Below are 25,930 nucleotides of genomic sequence, written 5' to 3'. Positions count from 1 at the left end.
ATATGATGACAGTGTGTTTGAATGTGAACAGCCAGCCAGCGCTCGGTCTACTCTGTACCTGCATCAACACTAGGCATGGTTGTGCCGGACCACTAATTATTCTACTATTCCGCCATGTGTCGTCAAAAAAGTCTGATCCTCGCGTCGCCCAACCCAATGCGTCTATTTTAAAATCATCTCTCCCGGACATTTACATATTTTAGACGGGGGCAATATGAATAAAACAAATAGAGGTGTCAATCAAGGACTTCAGTGCACTAGGACGGCAGGGTGTGTGTCTGTGTCTCTGTGTGTGTGTGTGTGTGTGTGTGTGTGTGTGTGTGTGTGTGTGTGTGTGTGTGTGTGTGTGTGTGTGTGTGTGTGTGTGTGTGTGTGTGTGTGTGTGTGTGTGTGTGTGTGTGTGTGTGTGTGTGTGTGTGTGTGTGTGTCTGCCCACTGTTTGAATAATAGCATTAGTGATGCAGATCCCCGTATCCCCCCAGTGTTTAGAGGGGGGTCTGGAGGACAGAATAGCCCCCCTACGTGGGGTACCGGTCCACCCACCAGGGGAGACAGAAAGGGGACACACGTCCTAACAATGGCCCAGCTGGTGCCCCTGCACTACATATGGGGGAGCCAGCGCCTTCCTTCCACCTCCAAGCTGTCACTACACTGTGGCTAACCTCCAGACCCTCAACTCTAACCCCTAAACCCCTAACCTGTACTCTGGCTGAACCAAGGACTCTTCTGCCTAGGAGACACTGGGGAGTTTTTATTGTGTGTGCTTTGGCCCATTCGGTGTCCGACATTTCTTGTGACCCACCATGTAGATGGTGTATTTCTAGTCAGGACCCAAAATGAATCCAATAAATGACCCGGGTCACCCACCGTCACCGACTGTCACGGATATCCTACTCTCATCGTTATCATGAAGCTGGTCAGAAAGGGATATAGCCCTGATATTGCTGAAGCTTTTTTTTTATATATTTGTTTTATTCTCGACCCAATCTTTCTTGCTTTCTTACAGTGTTGTAACGATGTGCAAATAGTACAAAAGTACAAAAGGGAAAATAAATAAACATAAATAGTGGATTTTGTTCTTCACTGGTTGTCCTTTTCATGTGGCAACAGGTCACAAATCCTGCTGCTGTGATTGCACACACTCTCTCTCTCCCTGCACCTCTTCTCTCTCTCTCCCTCTTTATCTATCTCTACCCCCCTCTCTCTCTCTCTCTCTCTCTCTCTCTCTCTCTCTCTTTCTCTCCCTGCACCTCTTCTCTCTCTCTCCCTCTTTATCTATCTCTACCCCCCCTCTCTCTCTCTCTTTCTCTCTCTCCCTGCACCTCTTCTCTCTCTCTCCCTCTTTATCTATCTCTACCCCCCCCCCTCTCTCTCTCTCTCTCTCTCTTTCTCTCTCTCCCTGCACCTCTTCTCTCTCTCTCTCTTTATCTATCTCTACCCCCCTCTCTCTCTTTCTCTCTCTCCCTGCACCTCTTCTCTCTCTCTCCCTCTCTTTATCTATCTCTACCCCCCCCCCCCCCTCTCTCTCTCTCTCTCTCTCTCTCTCTCTCTCTCTTTCTCTCTCTCTCCCTGCACCTCTTCTCTCTCTCCCTCTCTTTATCTGTCTCTACCTCCCCCCCTCTCTCTCTCTCTCTCCCTGCACCTCTTCTCTCTCTCCCTCTCTTTATCTATCTCTACCTCCCTACCCCCTCCCACCCCTCTCCCTCTCTCTCTCTCTCTCTCTCTCTGTCTCATGCTCGGCGCTAGTTGTCATTAAGTCTGAACTGCAGAACCAATTAGTTTGATCCAGAGGGGATGTGATGTGCAGCAGCAGTATGGACAGTGGGGATAGGAAGGGACGTGTATGTGTGTGTGCGTGCTCTCTTATTTGGCAATGGACCTCTTAGCTATGCTTGGATACACATCATCAAGACAGGACAAGATACTGTACAAAAACACCCGACAGACACTCAACCATACAGAGGCAAACACACACACACACACACACACACACACACACACACACACACACACACACACACACACACACACACACACACACACACACACACACACACACACACACACACACACACACACACACACACACACACACACACACACACACACACACACACACACACACACACACTAGACAAGCAGAGCGGCCCAGAGAAACAAACACGTTCTCACTAAGCAGTTGTGTCTTGTATGAGTTGTTGTGTGGTGTGTGTTGACCCACTTATTGCTTTCCCTGTGAGTTTACTCTGAGTGTGCAAAACATTATGAACACCTTCCTAATAATGAGTTGCGCGCCTCCCCTTTGCCCATAGAACGGCGTTAATTCATCAGGGTATGGACTCTACAAGGTGTTGAAGCGTTCCACAGGGATGCTGGCCCATGTTGACTCTACAAGGTGTTGAAGCGTTCCACAGGGATGCTGGCCCATGTTGTCTCCAATGCTTCCCACAGTTGTGTCATGTTGGCTGGATGTCCTTTGGGTGGTGGACCATTCTTGATACACAGGAAACTGCTGAGCGTGAAAAATCCAGCCGTGTTGCAGTTCTTGACACACTCAAACCAGTGCACCCGGTACCTACTACCATACCATGTTCAAACACACTTAAATATTTTGTCTTGCACATACACAATCCATGTCTCAATTGTCTCAAGGCTTGAAAATTATTCTGTAACCTGTCTCCTCCCCTTCATCTACACTGATTGAAGTGGATTTAACAAGTGACATCAATAAGGGATCATAGCTTTCACCTGGATTCATCTGGTCAGTCTGTCATGGAAAGAGCAGGTTCTCCTAATGTTTTGTATAGTCAGTGTATTTGTGAGCTTTACAACATGTTCCAAACTGACGTTTCATACCGCTGGTTGACAAATCACTATTAATACATGTTTAAGTGGCCTCTAACAGCGACAAACACACACACACACACACATACACGTACGTTCGTACGTACACTCAGATTCAGTCAGTGATCTTACAGCCACACAGTAACATACGCATACATTTTGTACAGATGTAGGATCTTAATTTGAGCTAGTTTGCTACAGCAGGAAAATAACACATGTTGACTATAATTACTACCTGATGTAAAGTATGTGGACACTGACTAGTCGAACATCTCATTCCAAAATCATGGGCATTAAAATGGAGTTGGTCCCCCCTTTGCTGCTATAACATCCTCCACTCTTCTGGGAAGGCTTTCCACTAGATGTTGGAACATTGCTGTGGGAACTTCCTTCCATTCAGCCTCTAGAGCGTTAGTCAAGTCGGGCACTGATGTAGGGTGATTAGGTCTGGCTCGCAGTCGGTGTTCCAATTCATCCCAAAGGTGTTTGATGGGGTTGAGGTCAGGTTTCTGTGCTGGCCAGTCAAGTTCTTCCATAAAGATCTCGACAAACCATTTCTGTATGGACCTCCCTTTGTGCAAGGGGGCATTGTCATGCTGAAACAGGAAACTTTTCTCACAAACTGCTGCCACAAGTTGTAAGCACAGAATTGTACAGAATGTCATTGTATGCTGTAGCGTTAAGATTTCCCTTCACTGGAACTAAGGGGCGTAGCCCGAACCATGAAAAAGAGCCCCAGACCATTATTCCTCCTCCACCAAACTTTTGGTGCATACATTGGGGCAGGTAGCGTTCTCCTGGTCGTCCGCCATACCCAGATTCATCAGTCGGACTGCCAGATGAGGAAGCGTGATTCATCACTCTAGAGAACACGTTTCTACTGCTCCATAGTCCAATGGCTGCGAGCTTTACACCACTCCAGCCGGCACTTGGCATTGCACATGGTGAACTTGGCTTATGTGCGGCTGCTCAGCCATGGAAACCCATGAAAGTCACTGAGCTCTTCAATAAGGCCATTCTACTGCCAATGTTTGTCTATGGAGATTGCATATCTGTGTGTTTGATTTTATATACCTGTCAGCAACCGGTGTGGCTGAAATATCCAAATCCACTCATTTGAAGGGGTGTCCACATACTTTCGTATATATAGTGTACATTTTTCGTTTGGGAAAATCAAGTCTGAAATTTGACAGTGCTAATGAGGGCCGTTATCACTGGCGTGTGTCCTTCTCCTCCTCCAGTCTGTCCGGGGGTCCAGACCTCTCATCTCTACAGTAATGATATGATCTCCACAGAACCATTAGAGGACGGCAGGCAACCCTTCTAACGTGCTAATGTCCTGCTGGCCAGGTGGTCTCTCACACACGCATTCACGCACTCACACAAACACACACTGCTCGCACAAACACACAGTTAATATGGACAAAATGGTTGTGCGCAGGTTACCCTCTCATTTGAATAATAAGGGCAGGTTAAGAATCCAGCTTTTAGCTTTTCCCTGGGCTGAAACGTGTGTGTGTGTGTGTGTGTGTGTGTGTGTGTGTGTGTGTGTGTGTGTGTGTGTGTGTGTGTGTGTGTGTGTGTGTGTGTGTGTGTGTGTGTGTGTGTGTGTGTGTGTGTGTGTGTGTGTGTGTGTGTGTGTGTGTGTGTGTGTGTATCTGTGTGTCACCTAATGCTCAGTAACAGTGGCAGGTGTCATCTAAGCATGTTTGGGGAATATGCTCCTCTCAGGCCCTGGTAAACGCTCCCCTCACAGGAGATAAGTCCTGCTCTCCTCTGGCTCTAGTTTACAGTTCAGCCTCCTTGACATGAGACTTAGTTGAGGATGACTGAATGTCTGTGTGTGTGAGCAGGCAGGTCACCCATGAAAGAAGTCCGTATTCTACGTCCATCCATATCTGAGGATGTTCTGGAGATGATGTGGAAACTGGCCACTAGGGGCAACAGTGAGCACTGTTACCTTCAAGTAGTTTTCGGTTTTGCTAGGGCATTGTGGACGGGGATGGTGGATAAGCGTAAGCATCTGCCTCTGATTCCAAAGGTTGCCAGTTCAAATCCATAATCCTTACCTTACCATGCTGAGTTAATGTCTAAACTAACCCTTACCATGCTGAGTTAATGACTAAACTAACCCGTACCTTACCATGCTGATTTAATGTCTAAACTAACCCTTACCTTACCATGCTGAGTTAATGTCTAAACTAACCCGTACCTTACCATGCTGATTTAATGTCTAAACTAACCCTTACCTTACCATGCTGAGTTAATGTCTAAACTAACCCTTACCTTGCCATGCTGAGTTAATGACTAAACTAACCCGTACCATGCTGAGTTAATGTCTAAACTAACCCGTACCATGCTGAGTTAATGTCTAAACTAACCCGTACCATGCTGAGTTAATGTCTAAACTAACCCGTACCATGCTGAGTTAATGTCTAAACTAACCCTTACCATACCATGCTGAGTTAATGACTAAACTAACCCCTACCATGCTGAGTTAATGACTAAACTAACCCTTACCTTACCATGCTGAGTTAATGACTAAACTAACCCTTACCTTACCATGCTGAGTTAATGTCTAAACTAACCCTTACCTTACCATGCTGAGTTAATGACTAAACTAACCCTTACCTTACCATGCTGAGTTAATGACTAAACTAACCCCTACCTTGCCATGCTGAGTTAATGACTAAACTAACCCCTACCTTGCCATGCTGAGTTAATGTCTAAACTAACCCGTACCATGCTGAGTTAATGTCTAAACTAACCCTTACCATACCATGCTGAGTTAATGTCTAAACTAACCCTTACCTTACCATGCTGAGTTAATGTCTAAACTAACCCGTACCATGCTGAGTTAATGTCTAAACTAACCCTTACCATACCATGCTGAGTTAATGACTAAACTAACCCCTACCTTGCCATGCTGAGTTAATGACTAAACTAACCCTTACCTTACCATGCTGAGTTAATGACTAAACTAACCCTTACCTTACCATGCTGAGTTAATGACTAAACTAACCCTTACCTTACCATGCTGAGTTAATGACTAAACTAACCCTTACCTTACCATGCTGAGTTAATGACTAAACTAACCCTTACCTTACCATGCTGAGTTAATGACTAAACTAACCCTTACCTTACCATGCTGAGTTAATGACTAAACTAACCCCTACCTTGCCATGCTGAGTTAATGACTAAACTAACCCTTACCTTGCCATGCTGAGTTAATGTCTAAACTAACCCGTACCATGCTGAGTTAATGTCTAAACTAACCCTTACCATACCATGCTGAGTTAATGTCTAAACTAACCCTTACCTTACCATGCTGAGTTAATGACTAAACTAACCCGTACCATGCTGAGTTAATGTCTAAACTAACCCGTACCATGCTGAGTTAATGACTAAACTAACCCGTACCATGCTGTGTTAATGTCTAAACTAACCCGTACCATGCTGAGTTAATGTCTAAACTAACCCGTACCATGCTGAGTTAATGTCTAAACTAACCCGTACCATGCTGAGTTAATGACTAAACTAACCCGTACCATGCTGAGTTAATGTCTAAACTAACCCGTACCATGCTGAGTTAATGTCTAAACTAACCCGTACCATGCTGAGTTAATGTCTAAACTAACCCGTACCATGCTGAGTTAATGACTAAACTAATCCGTACCATGCTGAGTTAATGACTAAACTAACCCTTACCTTGCCATGCTGAGTTAATGACTAAACTAACCCGTACCATGCTGAGTTAATGTCTAAACTAACCCTTACCTTACCATGCTGAGTTAATGTCTAAACTAACCCTTACCTTGCCATGCTGAGTTAATGTCTAAACTAACCCTTACCATGCTGAGTTAATGTCTAAACTAACCCTTACCTTACCATGCTGAGTTCATGTCTAAACTAAACCTTACCTTACCATGCTGAGTTCATGTCTAAACTTACCCTTACCATGCTGAGTTAGTGACTAAACTAACCCTTACCATGCTGAGTTAATGTCTAAACTAACCCTTACCATGCTGAGTTAATGTCTAAACTAACCCTTACCTTACCATGCTGAGTTAATGTCTAAACTAATCCTTACCATGCTGAGTTAATGTCTAAACTAACCCTTACCTTACCATGCTGAGTTAATGTCTAAACTAACCCTTACCATGCTGAGTTAATGACTAAACTAACCCTTACCTTGCCATGCTGAGTTAATGACTAAACTAACCCGTACCATGCTGAGTTAATGTCTAAACTAACCCGTACCATGCTGAGTTAATGACTAAACTAACCCGTACCATGCTGAGTTAATGTCTAAACTAACCCGTACCATGCTGAGTTAATGTCTAAACTAACCCGTACCATGCTGAGTTAATGTCTAAACTAACCCTTACCATACCATGCTGAGTTAATGACTAAACTAACCCGTACCATGCTGAGTTAATGTCTAAACTAACCCTTACCATACCATGCTGAGTTAATGACTAAACTAACCCGTACCATGCTGAGTTAATGTCTAAACTAACCCGTACCATGCTGAGTTAATGTCTAAACTAACCCGTACCATGCTGAGTTAATGTCTAAACTAACCCGTACCATGCTGAGTTAATGTCTAAACTAACCCTTACCATACCATGCTGAGTTAATGACTAAATTAACCCCTACCATGCTGAGTTAATGACTAAATTAACCCCTACCATGCTGAGTTAATGACTAAACTAACCCTTACCTTACCATGCTGAGTTAATGACTAAACTAACCCTTACCTTACCATGCTGAGTTAATGTCTAAACTAACCCTTACCATGCTGAGTTAATGACTAAACTAACCCTTACCTTACCATGCTGAGTTAATGACTAAACTAACCCTTACCTTACCATGCTGAGTTAATGACTAAACTAACCCTTACCTTACCATGCTGAGTTAATGACTAAACTAACCCCTACCTTGCCATGCTGAGTTAATGACTAAACTAACCCCTACCTTGCCATGCTGAGTTAATGTCTAAACTAACCCTTACCATACCATGCTGAGTTAATGTCTAAACTAACCCTTACCATACCATGCTGAGTTAATGTCTAAACTAACCCTTACCTTACCATGCTGAGTTAATGTCTAAACTAACCCGTACCATGCTGAGTTAATGTCTAAACTAACCCTTACCATACCATGCTGAGTTAATGACTAAACTAACCCCTACCTTGCCATGCTGAGTTAATGTCTAAACTAACCCTTACCATACCATGCTGAGTTAATGTCTAAACTAACCCTTACCTTACCATGCTGAGTTCATGTCTAAACTAAACCTTACCATACCATGCTGAGTTCATGTCTAAACTTACCCTTACCATGCTGAGTTAGTGACTAAACTAACCCTTACCATGCTGAGTTAATGTCTAAACTAACCCTTACCATGCTGAGTTAATGTCTAAACTAACCCTTACCTTACCATGCTGAGTTAATGTCTAAACTAATCCTTACCATGCTGAGTTAATGTCTAAACTAACCCTTACCTTACCATGCTGAGTTAATGTCTAAACTAACCCTTACCATGCTGAGTTAATGACTAAACTAACCCTTACCATACCATGCTGAGTTAATGACTAAACTAACCCCTACCTTGCCATGCTGAGTTAATGTCTAAACTAACCCGTACCATGCTGAGTTAATGTCTAAACTAACCCTTACCATACCATGCTGAGTTAATGACTAAACTAACCCCTACCTTGCCATGCTGAGTTAATGTCTAAACTAACCCTTACCATACCATGCTGAGTTAATGTCTAAACTAACCCTTACCTTACCATGCTGAGTTCATGTCTAAACTAAACCTTACCTTACCATGCTGAGTTCATGTCTAAACTTACCCTTACCATGCTGAGTTAGTGACTAAACTAACCCTTACCATGCTGAGTTAATGTCTAAACTAACCCTTACCATGCTGAGTTAATGTCTAAACTAACCCTTACCTTACCATGCTGAGTTAATGTCTAAACTAATCCTTACCATGCTGAGTTAATGTCTAAACTAACCCTTACCTTACCATGCTGAGTTAATGTCTAAACTAACCCTTACCATGCTGAGTTAATGACTAAACTAACCCTTACCTTGCCATGCTGAGTTAATGACTAAACTAACCCGTACCATGCTGAGTTAATGTCTAAACTAACCCGTACCATGCTGAGTTAATGACTAAACTAACCCGTACCATGCTGAGTTAATGTCTAAACTAACCCGTACCATGCTGAGTTAATGTCTAAACTAACCCGTACCATGCTGAGTTAATGTCTAAACTAACCCTTACCATACCATGCTGAGTTAATGACTAAACTAACCCGTACCATGCTGAGTTAATGTCTAAACTAACCCTTACCATACCATGCTGAGTTAATGACTAAACTAACCCGTACCATGCTGAGTTAATGTCTAAACTAACCCGTACCATGCTGAGTTAATGTCTAAACTAACCCGTACCATGCTGAGTTAATGTCTAAACTAACCCGTACCATGCTGAGTTAATGTCTAAACTAACCCTTACCATACCATGCTGAGTTAATGACTAAATTAACCCCTACCATGCTGAGTTAATGACTAAATTAACCCCTACCATGCTGAGTTAATGACTAAACTAACCCTTACCTTACCATGCTGAGTTAATGTCTAAACTAACCCTTACCATGCTGAGTTAATGACTAAACTAACCCTTACCTTACCATGCTGAGTTAATGACTAAACTAACCCTTACCTTACCATGCTGAGTTAATGACTAAACTAACCCTTACCTTACCATGCTGAGTTAATGACTAAACTAACCCCTACCTTGCCATGCTGAGTTAATGACTAAACTAACCCCTACCTTGCCATGCTGAGTTAATGTCTAAACTAACCCTTACCATACCATGCTGAGTTAATGTCTAAACTAACCCTTACCATGCTGAGTTAATGACTAAACTAACCCGTACCTTACCATGCTGATTTAATGTCTAAACTAACCCTTACCTTACCATGCTGAGTTAATGTCTAAACTAACCCGTACCTTACCATGCTGATTTAATGTCTAAACTAACCCTTACCTTACCATGCTGAGTTAATGTCTAAACTAACCCTTACCTTGCCATGCTGAGTTAATGACTAAACTAACCCGTACCATGCTGAGTTAATGTCTAAACTAACCCGTACCATGCTGAGTTAATGTCTAAACTAACCCGTACCATGCTTAGTTAATGTCTAAACTAACCCGTACCATGCTGAGTTAATGTCTAAACTAACCCTTACCATACCATGCTGAGTTAATGACTAAACTAACCCTTACCTTACCATGCTGAGTTAATGACTAAACTAACCCTTACCTTACCATGCTGAGTTAATGTCTAAACTAACCCTTACCTTACCATGCTGAGTTAATGACTAAACTAACCCTTACCTTACCATGCTGAGTTAATGACTAAACTAACCCTTACCTTACCATGCTGAGTTAATGACTAAACTAACCCTTACCTTACCATGCTGAGTTAATGACTAAACTAACCCTTACCTTACCATGCTGAGTTAATGACTAAACTAACCCCTACCTTGCCATGCTGAGTTAATGACTAAACTAACCCCTACCTTGCCATGCTGAGTTAATGACTAAACTAACCCTTACCTTGCCATGCTGAGTTAATGTCTAAACTAACCCTTACCATACCATGCTGAGTTAATGTCTAAACTAACCCTTACCTTACCATGCTGAGTTAATGTCTAAACTAACCCGTACCATGCTGAGTTAATGTCTAAACTAACCCTTACCATACCATGCTGAGTTAATGACTAAACTAACCCCTACCTTGCCATGCTGAGTTAAGGACTAAACTAACCCTTACCTTACCATGCTGAGTTAATGACTAAACTAACCCTTACCTTACCATGCTGAGTTAATGACTAAACTAACCCTTACCTTACCATGCTGAGTTAATGACTAAACTAACCCTTACCTTACCATGCTGAGTTAATGACTAAACTAACCCTTACCTTACCATGCTGAGTTAATGACTAAACTAACCCTTACCTTACCATGCTGAGTTAATGACTAAACTAACCCCTACCTTGCCATGCTGAGTTAATGACTAAACTAACCCCTACCTTGCCATGCTGAGTTAATGACTAAACTAACCCTTACCTTGCCATGCTGAGTTAATGTCTAAACTAACCCGTACCATGCTGAGTTAATGTCTAAACTAACCCTTACCATACCATGCTGAGTTAATGTCTAAACTAACCCTTACCTTACCATGCTGAGTTAATGACTAAACTAACCCGTACCATGCTGAGTTAATGTCTAAACTAACCCGTACCATGCTGAGTTAATGACTAAACTAACCCGTACCATGCTGAGTTAATGTCTAAACTAACCCGTACCATGCTGAGTTAATGTCTAAACTAACCCGTACCATGCTGAGTTAATGACTAAACTAACCCGTACCATTCTGAGTTAATGTCTAAACTAACCCGTACCATGCTGAGTTAATGTCTAAACTAACCCGTACCATGCTGAGTTAATGTCTAAACTAACCCGTACCATGCTGAGTTAATGACTAAACTAATCCGTACCATGCTGAGTTAATGACTAAACTAACCCTTACCTTGCCATGCTGAGTTAATGACTAAACTAACCCGTACCATGCTGAGTTAATGTCTAAACTAACCCTTACCTTACCATGCTGAGTTAATGTCTAAACTAACCCTTACCTTGCCATGCTGAGTTAATGTCTAAACTAACCCTTACCATGCTGAGTTAATGTCTAAACTAACCCTTACCTTACCATGCTGAGTTCATGTCTAAACTAAACCTTACCTTACCATGCTGAGTTCATGTCTAAACTTACCCTTACCATGCTGAGTTAGTGACTAAACTAACCCTTACCATGCTGAGTTAATGTCTAAACTAACCCTTACCATGCTGAGTTAATGTCTAAACTAACCCTTACCTTACCATGCTGAGTTAATGTCTAAACTAATCCTTACCATGCTGAGTTAATGTCTAAACTAACCCTTACCTTACCATGCTGAGTTAATGTCTAAACTAACCCTTACCATGCTGAGTTAATGACTAAACTAACCCTTACCATACCATGCTGAGTTAATGACTAAACTAACCCCTACCTTGCCATGCTGAGTTAATGTCTAAACTAACCCTTACCATGCTGAGTTAATGACTAAACTAACCCTTACCTTGCCATGCTGAGTTAATGACTAAACTAACCCGTACCATGCTGAGTTAATGTCTAAACTAACCCGTACCATGCTGAGTTAATGACTAAACTAACCCGTACCATGCTGAGTTAATGTCTAAACTAACCCGTACCATGCTGAGTTAATGTCTAAACTAACCCGTACCATGCTGAGTTAATGTCTAAACTAACCCTTACCATACCATGCTGAGTTAATGACTAAACTAACCCGTACCATGCTGAGTTCATGTCTAAACTAACCCTTACCATACCATGCTGAGTTAATGACTAAACTAACCCGTACCATGCTGAGTTAATGTCTAAACTAACCCGTACCATGCTGAGTTAATGTCTAAACTAACCCGTACCATGCTGAGTTAATGTCTAAACTAACCCGTACCATGCTGAGTTAATGTCTCAACTAACCCTTACCATACCATGCTGAGTTAATGACTAAATTAACCCCTACCATGCTGAGTTAATGACTAAATTAACCCCTACCATGCTGAGTTAATGACTAAACTAACCCTTACCTTACCATGCTGAGTTAATGACTAAACTAACCCTTACCTTACCATGCTGAGTTAATGTCTAAACTAACCCTTACCATGCTGAGTTAATGACTAAACTAACCCTTACCTTACCATGCTGAGTTAATGACTAAACTAACCCTTACCTTACCATGCTGAGTTAATGACTAAACTAACCCTTACCTTACCATGCTGAGTTAATGACTAAACTAACCCCTACCTTGCCATGCTGAGTTAATGACTAAACTAACCCCTACCTTGCCATGCTGAGTTAATGTCTAAACTAACCCTTACCATACCATGCTGAGTTAATGTCTAAACTAACCCTTACCATACCATGCTGAGTTAATGTCTAAACTAACCCTTACCTTACCATGCTGAGTTAATGTCTAAACTAACCCGTACCATGCTGAGTTAATGTCTAAACTAACCCGTACCATACCATGCTGAGTTAATGACTAAACTAACCCCTACCTTGCCATGCTGAGTTAATGTCTAAACTAACCCTTACCATACCATGCTGAGTTAATGTCTAAACTAACCCTTACCTTACCATGCTGAGTTCATGTCTAAACTAAACCTTACCTTACCATGCTGAGTTCATGTCTAAACTTACCCTTACCATGCTGAGTTAGTGACTAAACTAACCCTTACCATGCTGAGTTAATGTCTAAACTAACCCTTACCATGCTGAGTTAATGTCTAAACTAACCCTTACCTTACCATGCTGAGTTAATGTCTAAACTAATCCTTACCATGCTGAGTTAATGTCTAAACTAACCCTTACCTTACCATGCTGAGTTAATGACTAAACTAACCCTTACCATACCATGCTGAGTTAATGACTAAACTAACCCCTACCTTGCCATGCTGAGTTAATGTCTAAACTAACCCTTACCATGCTGAGTTAATGACTAAACTAACCCTTACCTTGCCATGCTGAGTTAATGACTAAACTAACCCGTACCATGCTGAGTTAATGTCTAAACTAACCCGTACCATGCTGAGTTAATGACTAAACTAACCCGTACCATGCTGAGTTAATGTCTAAACTAACCCGTACCATGCTGAGTTAATGTCTAAACTAACCCGTACCATGCTGAGTTAATGTCTAAACTAACCCTTACCATACCATGCTGAGTTAATGACTAAACTAACCCGTACCATGCTGAGTTAATGTCTAAACTAACCCTTACCATACCATGCTGAGTTAATGACTAAACTAACCCGTACCATGCTGAGTTAATGTCTAAACTAACCCGTACCATGCTGAGTTAATGTCTAAACTAACCCGTACCATGCTGAGTTAATGTCTAAACTAACCCGTACCATGCTGAGTTAATGTCTAAACTAACCCTTACCATACCATGCTGAGTTAATGACTAAATTAACCCCTACCATGCTGAGTTAATGACTAAATTAACCCCTACCATGCTGAGTTAATGACTAAACTAACCCTTACCTTACCATGCTGAGTTAATGACTAAACTAACCCTTACCTTACCATGCTGAGTTAATGTCTAAACTAACCCTTACCATGCTGAGTTAATGACTAAACTAACCCTTACCTTACCATGCTGAGTTAATGACTAAACTAACCCTTACCTTACCATGCTGAGTTAATGACTAAACTAACCCTTACCTTACCATGCTGAGTTAATGACTAAACTAACCCCTACCTTGCCATGCTGAGTTAATGACTAAACTAACCCCTACCTTGCCATGCTGAGTTAATGTCTAAACTAACCCTTACCATACCATGCTGAGTTAATGTCTAAACTAACCCTTACCATACCATGCTGAGTTAATGTCTAAACTAACCCTTACCTTACCATGCTGAGTTAATGTCTAAACTAACCCGTACCATGCTGAGTTAATGTCTAAACTAACCCTTACCATACCATGCTGAGTTAATGACTAAACTAACCCCTACCTTGCCATGCTGAGTTAATGACTAAACTAACCCTTACCTTACCATGCTGAGTTAATGACTAAACTAACCCTTACCTTACCATGCTGAGTTAATGACTAAACTAACCCTTACCTTACCATGCTGAGTTAATGACTAAACTAACCCTTACCTTACCATGCTGAGTTAATGACTAAACTAACCCTTACCTTACCATGCTGAGTTAATGACTAAACTAACCCCTACCTTGCCATGCTGAGTTAATGACTAAACTAACCCCTACCTTGCCATGCTGAGTTAATGACTAAACTAACCCTTACCTTGCCATGCTGAGTTAATGTCTAAACTAACCCGTACCATGCTGAGTTAATGTCTAAACTAACCCTTACCATACCATGCTGAGTTAATGTCTAAACTAACCCTTACCTTACCATGCTGAGTTAATGACTAAACTAACCCGTACCATGCTGAGTTAATGTCTAAACTAACCCGTACCATGCTGAGTTAATGACTAAACTAACCCGTACCATGCTGAGTTAATGACTAAACTAACCCGTACCATGCTGAGTTAATGTCTAAACTAACCCGTACCATGCTGAGTTAATGTCTAAACTAACCCGTACCATGCTGAGTTAATGTCTAAACTAACCCGTACCATGCTGAGTTAATGACTAAACTAATCCGTACCATGCTGAGTTAATGACTAAACTAACCCTTACCTTGCCATGCTGAGTTAATGACTAAACTAACCCGTACCATGCTGAGTTAATGTCTAAACTAACCCTTACCTTACCATGCTGAGTTAATGTCTAAACTAACCCTTACCTTGCCATGCTGAGTTAATGTCTAAACTAACCCTTACCATGCTGAGTTAATGTCTAAACTAACCCTTACCTTACCATGCTGAGTTCATGTCTAAACTAAACCTTACCTTACCATGCTGAGTTCATGTCTAAACTAACCCTTACCTTACCATGCTGAGTTCATGTCTAAACTAAACCTTACCTTACCATGCTGAGTTCATGTCTAAACTAACCCTTACCTTACCATGCTGAGTTCATGTCTAAACTAAACCTTACCTTACCATGCTGAGTTCATGTCTAAACTTACCCTTACCATGCTGAGTTAATGACTAAACTAACCCTTACCATGCTGAGTTAATGTCTAAACTAACCCTTACCATGCTGAGTTAATGTCTAAACTAACCCTTACCTTACCATGCTGAGTTCATGTCTAAACTAATCCTTACCATGCTGAGTTAATGTCTAAACTAACCCTTACCTTACCATGCTGAGTTAATGACTAAACTAACTCTTACCTTACCATGCTGAGTTAATGTCTAAACTAACCCGTACCATGCTGAGTTAATGTCTAAACTAACCCTTACCATACCGTGCTGAGTTAATGTCTAAACTAACCCTTACCATGCTGAGTTAATGTCTAAACTAACCCTTACCTTACCATGCTGAGTTAATGTCTAAACTAACCCTTACCATGCTGAGTTAATGACTAAACTAACTCTTACCTTACCATGCTGAGTTAATGTCTAAACTAATCCTTACCATGCTGAGTTAATGTCTAAACTAACCCTTACCTTACCATGCTGAGTTAATGACTAAACTAACCCTTACCATGCTGAGTTAATGTCTAAACTAACCCTCACCATACCATGCTGAGTTAATGTCTAAACTAACCCTTACCATGCTGAGTTAATGTCTAAACTAACCCTTACCTTACCATGCTGAGTTAATGACTAAACTAACCCTTACCATGCTGAGTTAATGTCTAAACTAACCCTTACCTTACCATTTACATTTAAGTCATTTAGCAGACGCTCTTATCCAGAGCGACTTACAAATTGTGCTGAGTTAATGTCTAAACTAACCCTTACCATACCATGCTGAGTTAATGACTAAACTAACCCTTACCTTACCATGCTGAGTTAATGTCTAAACTAACCCTTACCATGCTGAGTTAATGACTAAACTAACCCTTACCTTACCATGCTGAGTTAATGACTAAACTAACCCGTACCTTACCATGCTGAGTTAATGACTAAACTAACCCGTACCTTACCATGCTGAGTTAATGACTAAACTAACCCCTACCATGCTGAGTTAATGACTAAACTAACCCTTACCTTACCATGCTGAGTTAATGTCTAAACTAACCCCTACCATGCTGAGTTAATGACTAAACTAACCCTTACCATGCTGAGTTAATGACTAAACTAACCCTTACCTTACCATGCTGAGTTAATGACTAAACTAACCCTTACCATGCTGAGTTAATGACTAAACTAACCCTTACCTTACCATGCTGAGTTAATGTCTAAACTAACCCTTACCATGCTGAGTTAATGACTAAACTAACCCTTACCTTACCATGCTGAGTTAATGACTAAACTAACCCGTACCTTACCATGCTGAGTTAATGACTAAACTAACCCTTACCTTACCATGCTGAGTTAATGACTAAACTAACCCGTACCTTACCATGCTGAGTTAATGACTAAACTAACCCTTACCATGCTGAGTTAATGTCTAAACTAACCCTTACCTTACCATGCTGAGTTAATGACTAAACTAACCCTTACCATGCTGAGTTAATGTCTAAACTAACCCTTACCTTACCATGCTGAGTTAATGACTAAACTAACCCTTACCATGCTGAGTTAATGACTAAACTAACCCTTACCATGCTGAGTTAATGACTAAACTAACCCGTACCTTACCATGCTGAGTTAATGACTAAACTAACCCTTACCATGCTGAGTTAATGTCTAGACTAACCCTTACCATGCTGAGTTAATGTCTAAACTAACCCTTACCATACTGAGTTAATGTCTAAACTAACCCTTACCTTACCATGCTGAGTTAATGACTAAACTAACCCTTACCATGCTGAGTTAATGTCTAAACTAACCCTTACCTTACCATTTACATTTACATTTAAGTCATTTAGCAGACGCTCTTATCCAGAGCGACTTACAAATTGTGCTGAGTTAATGTCTAAACTAACCCTTACCTTACCATGCTGAGTTAATGACTAAACTAACCCTTACCTTACCAAGCTGAGTTAATGTCTAAACTAACCCTTACCTTACCATGCTGAGTTAATGACTAAACTAACCCTTACCATGCTGAGTTAATGTCTAAACTAACCCTTACCTTACCATTTACATTTACATTTAAGTCATTTAGCAGACGCTCTTATCCAGAGCGACTTACAAATTGTGCTGAGTTAATGTCTAAACTAACCCTTACCTTACCATGCTGAGTTAATGACTAAACTAACCCTTACCTTACCAAGCTGAGTTAATGTCTAAACTAACCCTTACCATGCTGAGTTAATGTCTAAACTAACCCTTACCATGCTGAGTTAATGACGAAACTAACCCTTACCTTACCATGCTGAGTTAATGACTAAACTAACCCGTACCATGCTGAGTTAATGTCTAAACTAATCCTTACCTTACCATGCTGAGTTAATGACTAAACTAACCCTTACCTTACCATGCTGAGTTAATGTCTAAACTAACCCTTACCATGCTGAGTTAATGTCTAAACTAACCCTTACCTTACCATGCTGAGTTAATGACTAAACTAACCCTTACCATGCTGAGTTAATGTCTAAACTTAATCTTAAATTTGGCGTTTGAAATAGCTTTGAAATTTTACATTTGAGAAACATGGATGAACTGGTCTAATGGTCTAATTCTGACGTGAGACTGTGAGAGCTGGTAGGTATGAGAGCAGTGCTGTGTGTGTGTGTGTGCGTGTGTGTGCGTGTGCGTGTGCGTGTGTGTGTGTCGTGTGTCGTGTGATGCGATCGGACAGTGCTAATCTGCTATCAGCCCCCCACATTGACAGCTAATTAACAGGATGAGCCTCGGACTGCTGATGGAGAGAGAGAGACATAGGTAAGGAGAGAGAGAGAAAGACAATGGTAGAAGGAGAAAGAGGGGTAGAGATGGCTTATTAACATTACAGTATACTGTACTCCTTGCAACGTACAGTGAGGGAAAAAAGTATTTGATCCCCTGCTGATTTTGTATGTTTGCCCACTGACAAAGAAATGATCAGTCTATAATTTTAATTGTAGGTTTATTTAAACAGTGAGAGACAGAATAACAACAACAAAATCCAGAAAAAACGCATGTCAAAAATGTTATAAATTGATTTGCATTTCAATGAGGGAAATAAGCATTCGACCCCTCTGCAAAACATGACTTAGTACTTGGTGGCAAAACCCTTGTTGGCAATCACAGAGGTCAGACGTTTATTGTAGTTGGCCACCAGGTTTGCACACATCTCAGTGGGATTTTGTCCCACTCCTCTTTGCAGATCTTCTCCAAGTCATTAAGGTTTCGGGGCTGACGTTTGGCAACTTGAACCTTCAGCTCCCTCCACAGATTTTCTATGGGATTCAGGTCTGGAGACTGGCTAGGCCACTCCAGGACCTTAATGTGCTTCTTCTTGAGCCACTCCTTTGTTGCCTTGGCCGTGTGTTTTGGGTCATTGTCATGCTGGAATACCCATCCACGACCCATTTTCAATGCCCTGCCTGATAGGAGGTTCTCATCCAAGATTTGACGGTACATGGACCGGTCCATCGTCCCTTTGATGCGGTGAAGTTGTCCTGTCCCCTTAGCAGAAAAACACCCCCAAAGCATAATGTTTCCACCTCCATGTTTGACTGTGGGGATGGTGTTCTTGGGGTCATAGGCAGCATTCCTCCTCCTCCAAACACGGCGAGTTGAGTTGATGCCAAAGAGCTCCATTTTGGTCTCATCTGACAACAACACTTTCACCCAGTTGTCCTCTGAATCATTCAGATGTTCATTGGCAAGCTTCAGATGGGCATGTAGATGTGCTTTCTTGAGCAGGGGGACCTCGCGGGCGCTGCAGGATTTCATTCCTTCACAGCGTAGTGTGTTACCAATTGTTTTCCTGGTGACTATGGTCCCAGCTGCCTTGATCATTGACAAGATCCTTCCGTGTAGTTCCGGGCTGATTCCTCACCGTTCTCATGATCATTGCAACTCCACGAGGTGAGATCTTGCATGGAGCCCCAGGCCGAGGGAGATTGCCAGGTCTTTTGTGTTTCTTCCATTTGCGAATATTCGCACCTACTGTTGTCACCTTTTCACCAAGCTGCTTGTAGTCCATTCCAGCCTTGTGTATGTAATAATAATATAATAATATATGCCATTTAGCAGACGCTTTTATCCAAAGCGACTTACAGTCTACAATCTTGTCCCTGACATCCATGGAGAGCTCTTTGGTCTTGGCCATGGTGGAGCGTTTGGAATCTGATTGATTGATTTCTTCTGTGGACAGGTGTCTTTTATACAGGTAACAAACTGAGATTAGGAGCACTCCCTTTAAGAGTGTGCTCCTAATCTCAGCTCGTTACCTGTATAAAAGGCACCTGGGAGCCAGAAATCTTTCTGATTGAGAGGGGGTCAAATACTTATTTCCCTCATTAAAATGCAAATCAATTTATAACATTTTTGACATGCCTTTTTCTGGATCTTTGTTGTTGTCTCTCACTGTTCAAAAAAACCTACCATTAAAATTATAGACTCATTTCTTTGTCAGTGGGCAAACGTACAAAATCAGCAGGGGATCCCTCACTGTACGTATACAGCACAGTTTTACTTAAGCAATAAGGCATGAGAACCCAGGGATTAAAGTGTGAAAAACACCCGACTAAGTAAGGGTTATTCTTAGGCCCAACCCAGAGTGAAGGGAAACAGCCCTTAGGAGGGAGTTGTATACAATAATTATTCGGTTTGAGTGCCTTGTGCTTTTATAAAACTGTTGTCAACATATTTACATTTAAAAAAAGATTAACAACATTTTTTTCATTCATTTTTATTTTAATGAGTAAATATGTTTTATTTCATCCTTCCACCAGATTATATAGTCCAGGGAAAAGCCAGTTGTTAGTTCTGAGATTCTGAAGTTGCTAGCCAGACAGGCTGGTTCCTCATTCTATTCATTCTATAGGAAATGGTTGGTATGCTAAGCATGTCATTGGCATGTAGCTGTGCAGGCTAGCTACTTCTCTGCTAGCTAGCCAACTAAGGCTAACACACAATCACTTCAAGCAGACGAAATGACAGAAAACTATGTCCATTTTTGTTTGTTTTACCTTTGTTTCTATTTCCAATGATTTGTGTGTATCCATTATAATGATCCTGATAAATGAATTTGCCTGGCTTAGAGAAGACATGTTGCCTGGCTTAGAGAAGACATGTTCATATGGCACAACGGGGACAAATCCCCAATGTTGCAAACCTAATTCTAAGCTAGGCTACATGCATGGGAAGATAATGTCTTGACCCTTTTTTTCCAGGGGAGATGAAGTTTATGAATGGCCTGGATGGACATTGACAATTTAAATGGAACTGTTAACAGGCGTTACACAGGGATTGTGATGAATAACTCCTTGCTATCAACCAATCAGCATCCAGGATCCAAACAAATCATTTTAGAAACGTGTTTAAAGGAGCTACATGTAATATTTTCACATTGTATTTCACCAAATTAAGAAGTCTTAACTGGATTTTGGAAAGTGGTTGTAAAGATGGGCTAGGGATAGTGGTAATGTTCAGTACCTGCCGTTGGTGGATTGAGTGGCATCTCCCTTGGTGTCTTTCTCCTACTTCGCTCTTTCCTCCACCATTCTCTCTGTATGTTATCTTATTCTCCCTGCCCTCAATTTCTCCTCTTCTCTACCTCTCCTCCTTCTCTTACGTACACATTCCAGAGGAGAGCAGCTTTCGTCGAGGAAAGTTGGAGGGAAAATGTAATCCGTGCAAACAAACTGTAATACACACACACACACACACACACACACACACACACACACACACACACACACACACACACACACACACACACACACACACACACACACACACACACACACACACACACACACACACACACACACACACACACACACACACACACACACACACACACAATGTTGGGCACAGGGAACGTTACACTAATATAGTATGTCTAGTTCCACTCCTGCTGTCTCGTGTCTTACGCAGCAGTGCCATCTAGTGGTCAAAATAGGTTTTCATACTCTACCTCCAAAAAAAGGAAACTATTATTAATTTTATTTAACCTTTATTTAACTAGGCAAGTCAGTTAAGAACAAATTCTTATTTACAATGATGGCAAAACTCGGACGACGCTGGGTCAATTGTGCGCCACCCTATGGGACTCCCAATCATGGCTAGATGTGTTACAGCCTGGATTAGACCGCTGCGCCACTCAGGAGGCTATCTTTATTTAATTTACTGTAGTTTTGTTTTCTATTCAGCCTATTTGATTAAATGTTGTTCTTTAAACTTGTAAAAAATATATAAAAACGTATATAAAAACAAAGATCAGTTCATAGTCGTGGATTGGAAGAGAAACTCAATGTTGATATGTCAAACACGCACTACTAACGGCCATTGTAAAAACACATTGAATGCCAAACCAGATCCAAGATGTCACTGAATATACTTCCTGCTGATTGGTCCATGTTTTTGTGTACCTTCAGGGAGAGCCAATAACGTTCAGTGAGGAGGTCTTTGTGACCCACCGCTCCAGTGCCATGAGACAGTTCCTGCAGAACGCCATCCAGCTGCAGCTCTTCAAACAGGTACACAAACACACACACACACACACACACACACACACACACACACACACACACACACACACACACACACACACACACACACACACACACACACACACACACACACACACACACACACACACACACACACACACTCACAATAATAGGCTCACACACAATAATAGGCACACACACAATAATATGCGCACACACACCCCATTTCTCATTGGAATAAACCTTTCTCCATCTCTGTAGTTCATCGATGGCCGCTTGGACCTGCTGAACGCTGGTCAGGGCTTCAGTGATGTTTTCGAGGATGAGATCAACATGGGAGAGTATGCAGGTGTGAATACAATCATATCAAAAAAATGACACGTTTTTGTTTTTACTCGGTCTCAAAGCACTTGACTTGATCTGTGGTTGGGGACCGGCAGACATTTGATGCGCCTCCAAGGTCACCATAAACCAGTAGGCACGAAACAGAAGTCAACGTTTTGAAACTGAAGTAGACAACTCTGTCCAATAACAATGTTCATTGATGTTCTCTGTTTAAAAATGAATTAAAACAATTCAAGAATACTGCTATTCTTGGGTTAGGGACATTGACTCCTCCACTGCTATAGATGTTAGTAATGGGACATGGGTTAGGGACATTGACTCCTCCACTGCTATAGATGTTAGTAATGGGACATGGGTTAGGGACATTGACTCCTCCACTGCTATAGACATTAGTAATGGGACATGGGTTAAGGACATTGACTCCTCCACTGCTATAGACATTAGTAATGGGACATGGGTTAGGGACATTGACTCCTCCACTGCTATAGACATTAGTAATGGGACATGGGTTAAGGACATTGACTCCTCCACTGCTATAGACATTAGTAATGGGACATGGGTTAGGGACATTGACTCCTCCACTGCTATAGACATTAGTAATGGGACATGGGTTAAGGACATTGACTCATCCACTGCTATAGACATTAGTAATGGGACATGGGTTAGGGACATTGACTCCTCCACTGCTATAGACGTTACTAATGGGACATGGGTTAGGGACATTGACTCCTCCACTGCTATAGACATTAGTAATGGGACATGGGTTAGGGACATTGACTCCTCCACTGCTATAGATGTTAGTAATGGGACATGGGTTAGGGACATTGACTCCTCCACTGCTATAGACATTAGTAATGGGACATGGGTTAGGGACATTGACTCCTCCATTGCTATAGACGTCAGTAATGGGACATGGGTTAGGGACATTGAGACGTCCACTGCTATAGACGTCAGTAATGGGACATGGGTTAGGGACATTGAGACGTCCACTGCTATAGACGTTAGTAATGGGACATGGGTTAGGGACATTGATTCCTCCACTGCTACAGACGTTAGTAATGGGACATGGGTTAGGGACATTGATTCCTCCACTGCTACAGACGTTCGTAATGGGACATGGGTTAGGGCAGTGGAGAAGTCAGTGGTCCTAACTCATGTCCCATTACTAATCTGTATAGCAGTGGAGAAGTCAATGGTCCTAACTCATGTCCCATTACTAATCTGCATAGCAGGAGAGAAGTCAGTGGTCCTAACTCATGTCCCATTACTAATCTGTATAGCAGGGGAGAAGTCAGTGGTCCTAACTCATGTCCCATTACTAATCTGTATAGCAGTGGAGAAGTCAGTGGTCCTAACTCATGTCCCATTACTAATCTGTATAGCAGGGGTTCCCACATGTTTTGCTTTGCGACACACCAATTAAGGTGTCTGTTGAGTCGTAACCCACCTTAAGGGTTGAGCAGTGAAAAAGCAGTCCCGACCCACAGTTTTGGAACCACTGCTCTATAGAATATAGAATGGTCCACTGTGTTAAGACGTTGACCTTTCACCCTTGTGACCTCTCCTCTGTGTTAACTCCAAAGGCAGCGACAAAAACTACCACCAGTGGCTATTCACAGTAAAGGTAGGTCCTACATTTCAACCCATAAAAGTGCCCATATTTAACACAGTCACATGAGTAAATAAACTGTTGATTTCTCATATGCTGAGAGAGAAAGTTTAGGGAATGTATTTTATGGTAGAAAACAATGGCAACATTTCTATGACTGTTGCCATGTAATTGTTAGCTGTGCCGCTAACAATGGCTTTGTCTCCAACAGAAAGGGGGCGGTGCTATCTTTAACACAGTGAGGACCAAGGCTAACCCGGCCATGAAAACTGTCTATAAGTTTGTAAGTGTCCCTCTATCATGACAATTACACCATGACACTCCCAAAATATTTCACTGTTAACTCTCGCCATATTGCTGCTACTTTCTAAAGGGGCCATCTGCAGTTCAAACAATAACACATTGGTTTTGGTAATGAGTTTAGGGATGTGGCTGGAGAAATGTAACCACTCTCAAATTAAAAGACAGCTCTGGATGCAAGGACTGACCATCCATGATATTCAAATGATAGTTTTAACCATGTTTTGAAGCTATATAGTGTTTGTTTACAATTACATTGTTTACAAACAATTGCGTAAAACAAGCTTATATTTTGGGATCTGATGGAGTACAAGCGTTGAACAAATAAGCTCATGAGGCATCTGTAAGTTATTTTCTTCAAGAATCAATGGTTATATACACTCACCAGCTAGTTTATTAGGTACTCCCATCTAGTACAGGGTCGTTCCCCCCTTTGCCTCCAGAACAGCCTGAATTCTTCGTGGCGTGCATTCTCCAAGGTGTCGGAAACGTTCGTTGCTCAATTGGTATCAAGGGACCTAACGTGTGCCAGGAAAACATTCCCCACACCGGTACACCACCTCCACCCGCCTGTACCATTGACACCAGGCAGGAGTGGTCTATGGCGTCATGCTGCTTATGCCAAATCCTGACAAATCCGCAATAGTATTCGTTGGATCAGGCAATGTTTGTCACTCCTCAATTGTCTACGGTTGGTGAATGCGTGCCCACTAGAGCTGCTTCTTCTTGTTTTTAGCTGATCAGAGTAGAACCCGGTGTGGTCGTCTGCCGCAAAAGCCCATCCGTGACAAGGACACCACTGTTATTTATTTGTTTGTGGCCCGCCTGTTAGCTTGTACAATTCTTGCCATTTCCCTTCAATATCTCTCATCAACGAGCTGTTTTCGCCCACAGGACTGCTGCTGACTGGATGTTTTTTGTTTTTCGCACCATTGTCGGTAAACCATAGACACTGTCGTGCATGAAAAGCCTAGCAGGGCGGCCATTTCTGAGATACTGGATCCGGCTCGCCTGACACCTACGATCATATCACGTTCAAAGTCGCTTAGGTCACTTGTTTTGCCCATTCTAACGTTCAAACGAACAGTAACTGAATGTCTCTGCCTGTCTGCCTGCTTTATAAAGCAAGCCACGGCCATGTGACTCACTGTCTGTAGGAAGGGTGTACCTAATAAACTGTCCAGTGAGTGTATGTACAGCGCATTCAGAAAGTATTCAGACCCCTTCCCCTTTTCCACGTGTACTTGCGTTACAGCCTTATTCTAAAATTGATTCAATTATTTATTGTCCTCATCAATCAACACACAATAGCCTATAATGGCAAAGCAAAGCAGGTTTCTTAATTTTTTTGCAAATGTATTAAACATAGAAAACAGATACCTTATTTACGTAAGACTCGAAATTGAGCTCAGGTTTCTATTACTCATCCTTGAGATGTTTCAACAACTTGATTGGAGTCCACCTGTGGTAAATTCAATTGATTGGACATGATTTGGAAAGGTACACCTGTCTATATAAGGTCCCACAGTTGACAGTACATGTCATA

The 25,930-nt window shown here is 41.8% G+C and overlaps 1 protein-coding gene across 5 annotated transcripts in view; it reads left to right on the top strand.

The window, feature by feature from the left end:
* Positions 1-25,930, top strand: part of dennd1a (DENN/MADD domain containing 1A) — a 188,504-nt gene that overhangs the window by 134,279 nt on the left and 28,295 nt on the right. For all 5 annotated transcript variants that reach the window (XM_046290448.1, XM_046290450.1, XM_046290447.1 and 2 more), the window contains 4 exons: positions 22,056-22,157; positions 22,392-22,479; positions 24,059-24,099; positions 24,296-24,367. In XM_046290448.1, coding sequence (XP_046146404.1) covers positions 22,056-22,157; positions 22,392-22,479; positions 24,059-24,099; positions 24,296-24,367 — 303 coding nt within the window. The remainder of the gene's footprint in view (positions 1-22,055; positions 22,158-22,391; positions 22,480-24,058; positions 24,100-24,295; positions 24,368-25,930) is intronic.

Source organism: Oncorhynchus gorbuscha, linkage group LG11, assembly GCF_021184085.1.
Source record: "Oncorhynchus gorbuscha isolate QuinsamMale2020 ecotype Even-year linkage group LG11, OgorEven_v1.0, whole genome shotgun sequence".
Lineage (NCBI taxonomy): Eukaryota > Metazoa > Chordata > Actinopteri > Salmoniformes > Salmonidae > Oncorhynchus > Oncorhynchus gorbuscha.
This window is presented reverse-complemented; position numbering and strand designations above follow the sequence as displayed.